At 38.7% G+C, this 14,769-nt stretch overlaps 1 protein-coding gene across 1 annotated transcript in view; it reads left to right on the top strand.

The window, feature by feature from the left end:
- Positions 1 to 14,769, top strand: part of gpr158a (G protein-coupled receptor 158a) — a 101,847-nt gene that overhangs the window by 73,718 nt on the left and 13,360 nt on the right. Inside the window, exon 6 of the mRNA XM_053494508.1 lies at positions 12,387 to 12,496. Within this exon, the coding sequence (XP_053350483.1) occupies positions 12,387 to 12,496 (110 nt within the window). The remainder of the gene's footprint in view (positions 1 to 12,386; positions 12,497 to 14,769) is intronic.

The raw sequence follows: 14,769 nt of genomic DNA, 5'->3' as shown, positions 1-14,769 counted from the left end.
ACTGTTCTCTCATGTGGACACTACAGAGGGCAGCAGCTGGAGGCCAGAGCTCAAATGAGTGATGTGGAACCTACAGGTCTCTCAGGTATACTATCCATACAGTAGGGCTGTTTTGTATAGAGGCCATGGTTCATATGAGGTGTATGGAACACCATGTTCTCTCAGGTATATGATCCATAGGGCAATATCTGGAGGCTAAAGTTCAAATCAACAGAGTGGAACCTAACATTCCTCCGTATTTACACACCTGAGGAGGTTAAAAGGTTGAAAGAATGTGAGGATTGAAGGTGTGAAAGTTATGTTAAAGTTGTGGAACATGCAATTCTCTCAGGTTTACACTCCACATGGAAGTATGTGAAGGCTAAAGGTCACATATGGGTGGAATATGATGTTCCACAAGATATGCATTACTCAGTACAATGCATGTAAATTAGAAGTTATATGAAGCTTGAAATCTGGTTCTTTTCTGTTTTTATGCTGGGAAGCAATACACGGAGATCACACGAAGGCTACAGTATGGACCAAGATGATCCCTCAGGTTTACTTTCTAGATGGTAATAAATGGAGGTTGAGGTGTAGATGAAGTATAATGTTTCTCCAGGGTTACTCTGCCAAGACCAGTATAAGAAGGCCAGTGATCAAGTGAGGGGAAAAATTCTGTTCTTCCTGCTGTAGAAGTCTTGTGGGTAGTTTCAGGAGTTTATCCATTGAGGATGGTTATGGACCAGTGGACCATGATGTTCTCCAGGCTTATTCTCTAGACGGATCCCAAAGTTGCTAATTGTGTGTTTCAACTTGGCAGGATGTTAAATAAAAGGTGGTATGTACCCACATACAACCTCTTGCAATCGAAATGTGGAGAACATACAATGTGGTGAAACGTATCATTCCACAGGGTGGTATGTGGAGCTCAAATGTCATGGTAAGCATATTGATTGTTCTATCTTTCTTGGATTGTGGAGTGATCATATGTGGGTTGTGGAAGAAAATCTTGTCTCCAGAAGGCTGTTTCTGTTCCCAGGGAACATACTGTTCTCTTAGACTGTTCTCCTGACTTTTCACAACACAACATATGCAAGTTGGTGAACATGCTGATATCTTGGATTTGTGTAGACTAGAGATCAAACCATGGTTGGGAAGCATAAGCTTCTCTTGGGTTCATGCTACTGTATCAGTTTAACTTTCAAAGGTCATACAAGGTTAAAGAACATAAACCAATGACAGTATGTCAAGGCCATGTTAGGGGTCAAATGAGGGTTGAAGAACACACCTTTGTTGTGTAATAGTTCAGCAGACCAACCACAGGTAAGTCCAGATCAAGGCCATTGGACCTCACATGGAGAATGTGGAACAAGGAAACTTGGGCTGTGCACTAGAACCAAAATAATAATTCTCAGAATGCAGCTGAGAACATGCAATGCTTTGGCTGAAATACAGCCAAACAAACAGGCACATCTACACAGATTATGACTACAGAAAGGAAGAGACACAGGGGAGCCCAACCAGACACAGCGTGGCTAATCCCGTGGGATGGCTAGTAACAGTATCAAAGGGAGTGGAGCAGGAGGAGCTGGCACTGAAGCAAGAGAAACCATGAAGCAAACAAGAGCTAATGACTCGACGTTAACTCAGGGGTGTCCTTTTCTTTATTTGCAAAGGGCTCGTGTACCTGCAGCCACACCGGCTGGACCTCCCAGCGTCACCTGATTTAAACTTTTATGTATTTTTAATCACATTAATGTATCACTAAGCTTGTGTGCAAACGATGCATATTAGGTGGGTTTATTTTTTAATAGGATTTGATTTAAATGTTCGCAGGAAGCCATCCTGTTCTAAAGTCAGGGTGTCTCTTTATTCTGGTATTATCTTTATAGCCTTTTATAGAAAAACAGCATGTTCCTGACAACACCTGACTTTATTTAGGTTTCTATCCATGGTTTGCAGTTCATAAGCGTGACAGTATACAGAGCTATACTGTACGTACGTCCATACTGTAGGGCGTGAAACCCTGGACTGGAGGCAACGCTGGAGGTGCGAGGTGTCAGCGCTAGCCCTGAAGCCACTTAACCCTGCTCTTAAGCACCAAGTTGAAAGGAGAGCCCTACACCGGGGTGTGTAGTCATGTGGTGTGTCATGTATAAGTGCAGGTAATAAGCTCCTTGCTATTGATGTCCTTTTGAGAAGTAGAAACAGTGACAATCCCTCCACCATCACCAGGTCTCTGTGTGTTTTCTCAGGAACCATGCTGATATCCGTGCACTTAGCATTGATTATTAATAGAGAGATGGAGAGATGGATAGATGGATCTATGCATAGAAGCAAGCTTTACTGCCACTGCAGCCTTCACTCTTCCCAGTAATGATGGTATAGAGAGAGCAGCCAGGCCTGCACTGCTACTCTAATAGCTTTCTCTGAAACCAGAGCTGTGTAGCCCGAAATGTGTGTGTTTGTGTGTGTGTGTGTGTGTGTGTTTTCTAATAGTAAGGTGAGGCTTGCGTGAATGTTGCAAATAAGCAGACTCACTAAAGTGAACTTTGTGCCATAATGAATTTAAAAGAAGAAAATCCAAAACAAAGTCATAGGAAAAGACACTTAAGATGAGGTACTCGTTTACAAAAGTAATGGCGCCCTATAAAAAAGCAGGAGGCGTTAGTGTTTGTTAGTGTCTGTGCAAGCTGACAAGCTGCAGTAGATAAAGCTGCATTATTGCAAGATTTAGCAAATGCCGCAGTTTCACACTTTAGTCGCCATTTTGGCATTTTTAGCTCTCTGCGAGCTCTGCCTTTTATGGAGTTTAGTAGGAGTAGCTGGTGTAGGTATAACTCTGTAGTGCTGTGGACACACTTGCAGAGTTTTATACAAGTTTTATACATTTTGCGTAGGAGCATCACATTTTTCTGTGATTTTTTTTTTTCCCAACGAAAACAGCATGCAAGCCGATTAAAATATAAATTTAGAGTGATTGACAGGTGGGCAGTGAAGGCCCCACCCCCTTCCTTCATCTGACAGAAATGCCACTGGAAATAAATTTGTTTAAGAATGGCAGGTTTCCAGCTGGCTCGTGAAACGAGTGTACTGAAGATGTGCTGCGTCTCAACACCATCGCATAGACAGAGTCGGATCATGTAACATTGAACAAGTTCTAGATGTGGTGATATCACACCCTTTTTAAACCTTTTTCCTGTGATCAACAAGAGATCATACGGATCTTACGACATGTGCCTGGATCGAGGACCGGCTCCAGGATCAATCTGTACATCTGGACGCTTGGCAGTCATCCATTCCTCCTTTCCTTTTTTACTGCGTCAATACACACAAGCACCTGAAAGACCTAAATATAGACTCTGAACTACATCAGAGGAAGTCGGCTAGGATCATTAGGATGTAACTAATGGCCTAATGTTTCACTAGAGAAAATGGCTCCAGGCGAAGGTAGGAAATGTCAGTCTGAGTCTGCTTCTTTAAACCGTGTCTCGGTTTATGTGCCGCCTTGATTTTGTTAAATGCCTAAACTTTTACGAGAGCAGAATTTTAAAGACTTTTTAAATCCCTATTTAAAGAAGCCGTGCTTTCGAAATATGGTCTCTTCAGTACACAAGTACACAAATTCTTACTGGAGTTAAAAGTTAAGATACCCTAGGTAAAATATTACTTAGGTAAAAGTCCTCTATTTACAATTCGACCTGAGCGAAAGTACAAAAGTACAGAAGTACCAAGTTTACTTAAGGATCCAAAGTGCTGAGATTGTATTACCTTAAAGTCATAGTAAAAGTCTCTCTCTCTCTCTCTCTCTCTGTTTAGTCATTATCCGCAACCATCTACGCTTCTGATTTCAAACACCTGCTACATGATTAGGGAAAGCAAATCATGCAGTTACATATAATAAACAGCCTGTGGCTGCTACACACTACTGTCGGTATGTAACATAACACCATGCAGAAATGTAGTGAAGTAGAAAGTACAAATTAGTGATGGAAAGTTTGAATCATTTTAGTGACTCGGTTCTTTGAATCTTGATCATCAAAATGCACAAATCTTTTTTTGAGTCATTTAGTTCATTTCATTCTTTTGTTCAGAAATGAAATAAAATGTTACATTTTTAATAATCAGACCCCTAACACGTCTACATACACAAAGTTTGGCTATAGTTTCAGTAATCAAAATATTACACTGCAGAAAAGGACATGTTATAATAAACAACATGAGCAGCTCACCTCTCGTATCTTCTGGTCTTTTAAATCTATTGCACTGCATAGCGTCTACGGGAGTCACGTGACAAAAGAACGAACGGCTAGGACCAAAAGACTGAAAGGTAGCTACACATTTCTGTTTCCTGTACATAACCTACGGAGGTTTTGCGATGATTTGCGCAGTAAAAAATGAACGAATTACTCTCGGAGACTATGCGTTCTTCTGAGTCACGTTAAAGACTCGTTCAAAAAGAACGAATCGTTCAAAAACGACCCATCACTAGTACAAATACTTCTTATAGGGTGTAGTAGATTAAAGGTAAAAGGTCTTTACTGATAAAAATACACTCTTATGAAATTAAAATGAAAACAAGTTAATCCAGTTTAATCTTTAAAAAAAAGACGTGATAAAAGCGAGGTTTCTGGGAGTTTAAAGTAAGTTATTGTGTGCCGTGAATCCTTTCAATGCACGGGACATTTCCCAAAGCTCAGATGTCCCTGTCCCATTTCTGTCCAGTGCACATCCAGCTACCTTTTTGCTGTTTTGCCTGTTTATTGCCTGTTTAAATCCCTCGTCTCTTCGTTTATTTGTGCAGGCTTGTCATTGTTAACAACTTGTTTCTCGAACTACTCTGGTCAAAATCTACAACATGCGTTTTTACGTTACGCACTTAATTCCTCCCACAACATCACACCAAACATTACACACAGAGCTGCACGTACACGTTGTGGTCATGTGACCTGCTAAAGACCAAACTTGTTCAACATGCACTTATTAGCAAAGGCAAAACGATTTGTTTTAAAGCGTGCGTCTAGTACATGCCGAATGTTTTCATCATCAGGACACGCCCATTACTGCAGAGACCCCTTGTGTCCTGCGAATCAATTAGATTTATTAAACGCGTTCTTCAGGAAGAGATATGTTTCTGGAAATCGTATTCCATCCCGAGAGTACAGTCGACGCCCTGGCTGTTCGATTCAGCACTTATTTTCCTTAGCTCTCAGAATCCAGCAGCTGTGTGTGTGTGTGTGTGTGTATTTATTCCCCAGCGTCTCTTCTACAATTCTGCTCTGCTTACACTGCAGTGAAATTTTCTCTCAGGGCCTCCGTGTCCATCCACAACTTGGACCAGACCTGCCAAAATATCCACGCTCCCGCATCTCTGCTGCTGCCATTGGGAAACGATTAATGCCTGCACTAATCGGATTAACATTAACAATCCCACAGGGGAACTCGTGCCACAGCTGCCACGCACGGATAATTATACGGCCTCAGGTGTTCTGTCTTTTTTTCCATTTTTTTGTCGCTCACGTTTTGGACACCATCGCAACACATCACATGTTTTGGCTCACCTCTGGGCAGCTGTGCTCTTATCCAACACATACACACACAGATAGGGTCAGAAGTCTCGAGTAAGGGTACTCCATGGTTAATTCATTTTTTTGTTGTCTCATGCACTGATTAACAGCCCTAATTAGTTTTCACAGAGCCCCAGTGGAAATGTTTTCATCTCCTCCGTATGTTTTTCAGCTAACATTAAGTCGTTCTGTAAAGACTGAGAGAAATCCAGCATTCCTGATCATAACTAAAGAGTTCAAAGCACTGAGATCATCATCATTAATTTATCCCTGGGTTCAGTGCTTCACTTCTGGATCCCTAACGTTCCTCACTGAGCCACCAGTGTTTCCAGTTTTAATGTTCCTTCTCTTACTGTGGGGGAAAAAAAGAGATATTCCCAGCATGCTCTGTTCCCACACTCACATGTATCATCATTTACATTTCATTTAAAAGCACTGCATGTTGCAAGAAATGTTATCATCACCCTTTTTCCCCCTTTTTTAAAGTAGCCTATGTTTTATAAAAAAAAAAAAAAGTGTGCAGCTCTGGTTTTATCATCCTTTTTTAATAACCTTTTGTTTCATGATTGGATTTTTACTTTTTTTTAAATATATTTTGCCTGTGATTTATTTATTTATTTATTTATTTGACAAACCTAGGGCCCACTATGTACTTTTTATATCATATATATCATCTTATTAAATAGTTAGTTATTTTAAGACACAGAGGTCAGCCTTTCTGTAATAGTTCTTGCAAGAACAGTATTGTCAAGTGCATTTGCAAAATCCGTCAAGCACCATAATGAAACTGGTTCTCATGAAGGCCGTCCCAGGAGGGTGAGACCAAAACCTACCTCTGCCTCAGACGAGAAGTTCATTTAGAGTTATCAGCCTGAAAAATGACCAATTAACAGCACCTCAGATTAGAGGCGTTATGAAGTGTTTACAGAGCAGAAGTAGCAGAAACATCTCAATATCAACTGTTCAAAGGAGATTTATGCATTTTTTTGGACGCCTTTAGCATTCCTTTACAATGTAGAAAGAAATAAAAATCAGGAAGGATCATGGAGTTAGAAAGTGTTCTAAAACTTTTAAACGGTAGTGTATATATTTATGATTTTAAACACCTTTATGTTTTATGACTTTTTTATTTGTACCTTCTTTGTATCATCTTATGTTTATTAGTTTGTATAAAAAACTCTTTCATGATTTCTTTTCTTGAATTCTATTCTTATAATTATTATTTGAAATATTATTATATTATATATTATACTATTATATAGGAATATATATATATATATATATAGGAATAATATATTTATTCCTTTATTTTTCCTTTTTTTAAGTTGATAAATTAGTTTCAGAGGAGTTTATTTTTCTTCATGGTTCAATATGACAGGCTGTGTCTTTGTTTTTGTTTTTTCGTCCTAAAGACTTAAAATAAGTGGAATAATATTAAATGATCTCTATACCTGCTATAACAAAACATTTTTGTCTTTAATAAAAAACTTAGCATTTTGCAAACAATTTGTTGTAATGTTAATTACATGAAATTAATGATTTATTTAGAAGAAATAAATCTGTTACAGGGTAATGGGGTAATGTTACTGGGGTGATTTACAGTACAGTATATGGGGCGGTGGTGGCTAAGGCACGGAGTTACTGATCGGAAGCGGTTCGATCCCCGGCTCCACCAGGTTGCCACTGTATCACGGCTCACCCTGCGCTCTGACCCCAGTTACACTGGGATATGCGAAGAAGGAATTTCACTGTACTGTAACGTATAGGTGACAAATAAAGGCTTAACTTGACGTAATAATTAACTTGCAGTAACTCAGCTTCACAACATCATACTGTTGTTGATTGTTTTTCTAATAACAGCATGATTCCGAGTTTTGTTTATTACTTTCCGAGGGAATACTGAGCTGAGGCAACGTATAGATTTTTGGTTACATGTATTTGTGTTATTGTGCCTGGAATATCATGTTAACTTTGGCTAATTAAGTTTTATTCTTCATGCTGCACGTAGATTTCCTGATTATTGGTAGATTTTAACAACTTTAATGACTTTCCCCCTTCGCTTTATGACTCAGAGGCCAGTCGGAGCTGCTGTTCCTACAACACAGTTTCAGTAAATGTCACATCATTCAGAAACTCACTGTGAATTTCTTTAGGGTGGCGCTACCATAAAATTATTTAGATGTAATTAAATCTCCCAGTGCTGAACTCATGCTGCGCTCATTGTGAAGAGAGAAGTGATGTAGGTGGCGAGTTCTCCGGCTTTTCATTAGAAGCCAGTTCTCTCTCCACTCTCTCTCTCTCTCTCTCTCTCTCAAGCATTCAGGCCACAGGAGTTTAAAGCTCTCGCCTCTCGCATTCATTAAACAAATTTACTTGCAAACAAGATAAGGTTAATAGAAGCGAAGAATAAACACTTTTCACATGGAGAGGTGGTCTTTCACATGGAAAGCGCATCCCGCTAGATTAGGATCTCTTCCATTTTTTGACATTTAAAATATTTTTCATAACAAAACATAACCTTATGCTTTCAAAAGTTAAGAGATTAAGGTCAGGATTAGAGGAGTAGTTAACATTTGACACGCTCTCATCGTTCTTATGGAATCTAATGAAATACAGATCATGCTCGTTTTAAATTTGTGGCCTATACAGTATGTATGAGATCATTTTTGGTAGAATAGTGAATAGTGACAGCGATAGTGATGGAGTATTCAGAGAGCTTGCTGTTCATGGCTGACAGCATCCCTACAACATCTATGATACAGAATGTTTCATGTCTCCTGAAGCATCAGTCAGAGAAAGGAAGATTTGTGAAATTTGTGAACCTCAGCCTTGGGGGACTTGGAGAAAACAACATAGCATGTGTTTGCCGTTCCTGTGTGGAAAAAGCAGGTCATTAAACAACAAGAGTGCAGGTTAGAGCGTCTAATGCATTAGTATGTTAGACATCAGGAACTGGTGCAGAAAATCCCACCCTAAAGAAGAGCAGAGAGAGAAAAGGAGAGAGAAAAAAAGCCCCTTTCAGATAGAAATAGCAATATGTTTTAATATTAAAACACCCTCTATATTTTGCACTTTCCGTCAGGTTTTATTTTATTTTTAATTCACACACACCCACAAATTTTGCACTAATCTGCCTCTGTGCATCAACACACGGCTTTCCGCTAGCGGAGAGGAAAAGGCATTTAACACACCAGCATATCACATATGACAGAAAAAAGATGTGCATACAGTACCTGGTGAACTGAGTGTTAAGGTGTGAGCCCTGCACGTTTACATCACTGACCAAACGCGGCGCTCACCTCAAAGTCTGCAGTCTCTCGGTTGCACTGCCATTTCTCACTGAACAGATAATAAATTAAAACCCTTCAAATTAAAGCGGCGCAGATCTGAGCTGGCAAGGTCATTGACGAATAGATAAATATATATATACAGTATGTGTTTATATGGAAGCCTCGTCAGTGTGTGTTAACAGGGAGGTTTTAGACATGAGACTGTGTATTTGGGTTTTTGGATATGTCCGGGAAAAGGAAAGTTATCATTACTTTTATAACGTGTAAAATTTATTTTTTTTCTTGGTCATAGAGAGCACCGAAAACAATAATAAAAATGTGATCATGTTTTTTTGTGTGACCTGTTTTATTTATTTTTTTGCTTAGTTCATCGTTCAGCGAAACACATATAGCTCATGTGTTGTTAGAGGTTACCTGAATTGCCTTTAAGTCCCGCCTTCAATCTTGAGGATTGGCTCCTGTTTTAGAGCTCTGTTCTCGTAACCAGTTATACTGTAGATCCTTTTTATACAGACTAAGATGTAACAATGGGGGAATCGGCCCACTCTGACCCACTTTGTGAATAAGAGAGAAAGAGAGAGACTTATTTGGATTTTAAACCATGTCCTGAGGCATGGACCCGGGTAGACTTGACACGAACGTATATTTGTATACAGTGTATCCAGGTACTCCGGTTTCCTCCCACAGTCCAAAGACATTAGGCTAATTGGCATCCAAAAATTGAGATTTGCTTAAAATCTAAAGTGCATTATAAATATAATGCATTATTATTATTATTATTATTATTATTAATAATAATAATAATACTGTTAATAAGAGCACTCAGTCCCTGTGAATATGGGTGTGGTCAACCAGGAAGAGACTCAGGAACACCCATGCTAATACACCACAACATCTCTAATTCTCCTGACCCAGGAGGCAGGGTGATTGTTAATGTTCATGAGTTCATAAGTTCATTTCAGCATCTCAAGCATGTCTGAAGCAGGCATGATCCAATGTGATCTCTTCCTGAGGTGTAACCACAATGCGGTCATTAGATTTACGCCATAGATGAGCTCCCCGCTCATGTACAGGGACGATGAGCTGGGAAAAAGTACATGCTCAAAACCAAATAGAGCAGGATGAATGAGGACGTGGAGCCACAGCTGGGAAATTGTGTTTCTATCAGCGTTCAGGGCGAGTCACACAAATCTGTTTGCTGGGCCAGAGAGAGCACAGCATCCAGGGCGAGATGTGATGGAATGCTTCGCTGCTCACTAATTCCTCAGAGTCTGTCCAATAGGGTTTTTGCACTGTACCTTATTAGTCATTGTTAAACCTGTTAGTCAGGCTGCATGGACGCGTGCTATGATGTAGTTTATGGATGAACAAATGGAGTTATTTTATTAGGACAATATTGAGATACTCCGTGTACTGTAGAGGTATATCAGGGGTACAAGTGGACTAGCAAGGTCTTATTTATAGATAAGTTCCCTTTTCAGCATCTTACATTTAACCTATTGTTACCTTACTTTTAGGCAGCATGGTGGTGTAGTGGTTAGCATTGTTGCCTTGCACCTCCAGGGTCTGGGTTTGATTTCCGCCTCAGGGTCTGTGTGCATGGAGTTTGCAGGTTCTCTCCGAGCTTGGTGAGTTTCCTTTGGGTTCTTCGGTTTTCTCCCACAGGCTACAGGCATGTAGATAGGGCTAATTGGCATTCCCAAATTGCCAGTAGAGTGTAAATGAGCATGTGAGTGTGTGTGTGTGTGTGTGTGTGTGTGTGTGTGCACTGCAATGGATTGACACATCATTCAGTGCCCTGGGAGTCTCCTGGAGTCCCCCTGAAACCTTGCATACAGGATAAAGCGGTATAGACCATGACAATGATACATTTTCTTTACAATATCATTACTAACACCCCTATCTCACCTACTGTACACAGTTTGACTCACGATGAGCCACCGCGAGAGACCGTCCAATGTTTCGCGAGCTTCCGCAGGGATCGCAAGCTTCCCGACAAAAAAAATTTACATGTTTAACATGTTTAATGTTTCTTGTGGAAAGATTGGAAACATAATTACTATGGTTAAACTTGCGTTAAATTGCACAGAACTGTACTCATGGCCACCGCGCGAAACCACACTGACTCCGCGTAGGTGAGATAGGGGTGTAAGAAAAAACTTCGAAATGTTGTTTTTATGTCCTTGAGGCAGTAATAACATTGTTTTTGTTTTTTGTTTTTTTAACAAGACTCCCACAATAGAACTGGCTGCGACTTCACTTTATTGTAAAATTATCCATATATTTACAAACAGCCAAAGAAAACCACATAAAATGTTAACTACTTTATGTGTTAGTGTAACAGCACTATTGTTTTTCGGCATGTTATTTCCCCCTGGTAATTTATGAAGCAATTAAAAAGAGATATTATTTAAAGACACAGTGACATCTAGTGGGAGTTTTAAGCATAACAGACCTCAACCAAGTGGTAGAGTTGGCTCAATCAGGTAAAGTTCGACACGCTTTTTAAATAAAATGTATTAAAATATAAAATTAAATGTTTTTTACCGAAGTTTTCAGGAGAATGGTAAAGAGTAAAAGCAGTAAAAGTGACGTTGGGCTGATATTTTTCTATTCTAGACTGTAGATTCATTCAGCCAGTCGGTGACAGTTGTGTCAGATCTGATCTTTATTAGGACTAAAATTTCTTACACGTCTGTAACACATCATCAGCAGTGACTCTGAGTTTAATGAAGATGGATTTTCTTTTCTTTTTTTTTTTTTACTTCCAAAAGGCCTTTTAAACACAAACTAAACATAGACTTTACACATATTGTCCAGGCCCAGTACAAATGACACAGAAGGACTGGAATAAAAACAGCTTTTTGTTTGCTGTGTTTAACATTTCTTCTTAAAAAAAGAAACACGGTAATTCTGACATTATTTCACAGATTTTTTTTTCATTATAACTTTATTCAATTCTGACTTTTGCATTACCAGTACCACTTATGACGTAATGCACCAATATAGTTTAAAATCAAATTCTATTTCTCTAATATTTCAACTTATGAGCACAGTCTTGAGCATCTTGTTTTGAGTGTGCGTGTGTTTAAGTGTGCAGGTTTCAGCAGGAGTGTGGGCTGTCGGAGGTTTTAGATGGTGTTTGTTGTGTTCTTTCCTTTGTAGTGGTTTAAACTTTACATCATTCATGGATTTATTAATAAAAAAATACATATGCATGCATTAGATCTCAAAATTCAACAGATGGCGCTGTACTGGTTTATTGTAATCTTATAATAAGAAATAGTGATACATTTAATTCGATTCCAGTATTGTCTCTTGCTAAAATGTGTTTTTTTTTGTTCAGTGCAATTTCTAATCTCTGAATCTGACTTACAACCCGTCTTCTTTTCCCCAGCAGCTGACCCTGATGTACCTGTACATGTTCACTAAAATATTAAAATAGAGACAAAATATTACATATTTGTCAATGTAACTGTTTAGAGAAGTCTTGTGAGTAGGGAAATGTGTGTATATAACAATGTTGTTGTGTGTCTGTTGTGCGTAGGGAGTGGTCCTGTACTTCCAGCCCAGTGTGTTTCGGTGCATCCTCCTGAGATGGGTGCGCATGCTCGGCTTCGCCACCGTGTACGGAACCATCACGCTCAAATTATACAGGTAGGTGTCGCCGCAAAGGACTTTCTCAGATAGTCAAACTATTTTATTTATTCATTTTTATTAGTTTAAACTCTGTTAATACAGACCAAACACAATGTAACAGATCTTTAAATGAAAATATAGATTCTAATGTCACTTTCAAATTTTTATTATTAAAAGATGTTCCATGCATAGATAAAAATGTTCCGGTAAAATATACATATATTGTGTCTGATGTGCCTTATTAGAGTGACTGGATAAGAATAAAATGATCAAGGAATTAAACATACCCTGATAATAGTTTGGTGTGATGAATTAGAATTATCATTTAACTTTTTTATCATTTACATCTTAAAGTGGATTATTTTCCAATAACAACATGTTTTAAAGTGTTTTACTTCATTTGTTTTCCTGTGATAACAGAACCTTACTTGTGTTTAATGTTCAAAACAAGTTCCTGTTACACATACATTATAGTTAAGAAGTTGAAGAAATTATGTTTGATGGCAAGAAATGTATGAACTCATCTGATGTGAAAATTTAAAGACACAGCTTTGCCTCTGACATTTTTCAACTGACACTGGAGACTCCTTCCATAAAAATGAGTGATGTCAATCGATTAAAAATTTTATTCTAGTTAATCGCAGTTATTTAAAATACACAGATTTACTTATATTACAAATGTGCAATGTTGGAAGAAAGAAATGCCTGACAAACTGGTTGGAGGAAACAGATTATACAGGTTTATCATATCTTAGACATTGACTTTTTTTTTATGTTAAATTAAAATATCTCGAATGGGACCGGCACTGCATGGTGTGGCCGGTTAGTATGGATCGCTCAAGCCTCGATCCTCAGATCCAAAATTCAATAACCTAAAGCCATATCCGCCTGAGCCACCACTCCCACATGTTACATTTAATGTATTCTTGTAAAAAAATTTTTTTTATAATATAAGCTTTTTATAATGAAACTTGCCCTTCAGCACGCCCAGTCATGTTTCCTCAGTCATCTTATTATCCTCGTTAAACATTCCGTTATTTTACACAGCTGAGATTATAAGAAGCCATTCGGGTGAAACTTGGTCATATGATTAATATGATTAATATTACGTGGGTTAGTATACACGTTAGTATTGACAGCCCTAATAAAAGGTGGAAACTTTATGTTTATGTGGATCTCTCATAATAAAAAATATAGAACTAATATACACATAGATAACACATTAGAACAAGTGCATTAATATAAGGCTGTGATTTGTTTCGCAGTTAGCTATATCCGATTAGTATTTCTCTGTCTGATCTGCCCTGATCTTAATTCCCAAAGTTTCATAGTAAGAGCTCATCATGGAGATGAATTCTAACCAGGGTTAGGCTTTGAAACCACGTCACATGAGCTCTAGGCTTTTGATCTCTGTCTGTAAGAGACGAGCCGGAAGATAAACACAGAGGGACACACACGCTCACATGTACGCATGCAGGAACGCACGCTTTCACGCCCCCACGAGCAACGGGTGACTCACCAGCGTTTCACGGTCAGCCGTGTTAGTAAATGTCAGAAGTCTGCCATGGGCTCTGCCATTTCAGAGCGATCTGTCACAGAACGATAGCTGGGGAGGAGAAACAAATGTCATCAGACAGATTGGCTGCAGCAGGACGGGACCGAAGAACCATCAAAGATACGAATCGATTGTATTGAAGTAGAAATACGATCAAAACAACAAAGAGTAGAATGAGTACAATGCATTACGTTTCGCAACATGTGACTTATGTAGAGAATGTACACAATGAACTGTACGGATCAGGAAAGTCAAACATTTGGCTAATAGCATAATAAAAGTTGTTATCTAAGCTTACAAATAAAATCAGAATTTAAATCAAAATTTTTTATTTTGAACGAAATTGAATTTCGTAGTGTAGTGGTTAGCACTGTCGCCAAGCACCTCCAGGGTCCGGGTTCGATTCCCGGCCAGGCTCGATTCCCGTCTCTGTGTTCATGGAGTTTGCATGTTCTCCTCGTGCTTGGTGGGTTTCCTCCGGGTACTCTGGTTTCCTCCCACATTCCAAAGACATGTAGGTAAGGTTAATTGACGTTCCCAAATTGCCCGTAGTGTGTGCCCTGTGATGGATTGGCATAAAAATATATATATACATTTATACAATATATACGTACATGCATTATTATAATGTATAAGTAAAACTGATTCTTTCAAAAAACAACAATTACTACCACCATAAATCTACCATTTAAAAAAATAGGATTAAAAATCATATATTTGGTTCATTCTAACATTT

Source organism: Clarias gariepinus, chromosome 4, assembly GCF_024256425.1.
Source record: "Clarias gariepinus isolate MV-2021 ecotype Netherlands chromosome 4, CGAR_prim_01v2, whole genome shotgun sequence".
Lineage (NCBI taxonomy): Eukaryota > Metazoa > Chordata > Actinopteri > Siluriformes > Clariidae > Clarias > Clarias gariepinus.
This window is presented reverse-complemented; position numbering and strand designations above follow the sequence as displayed.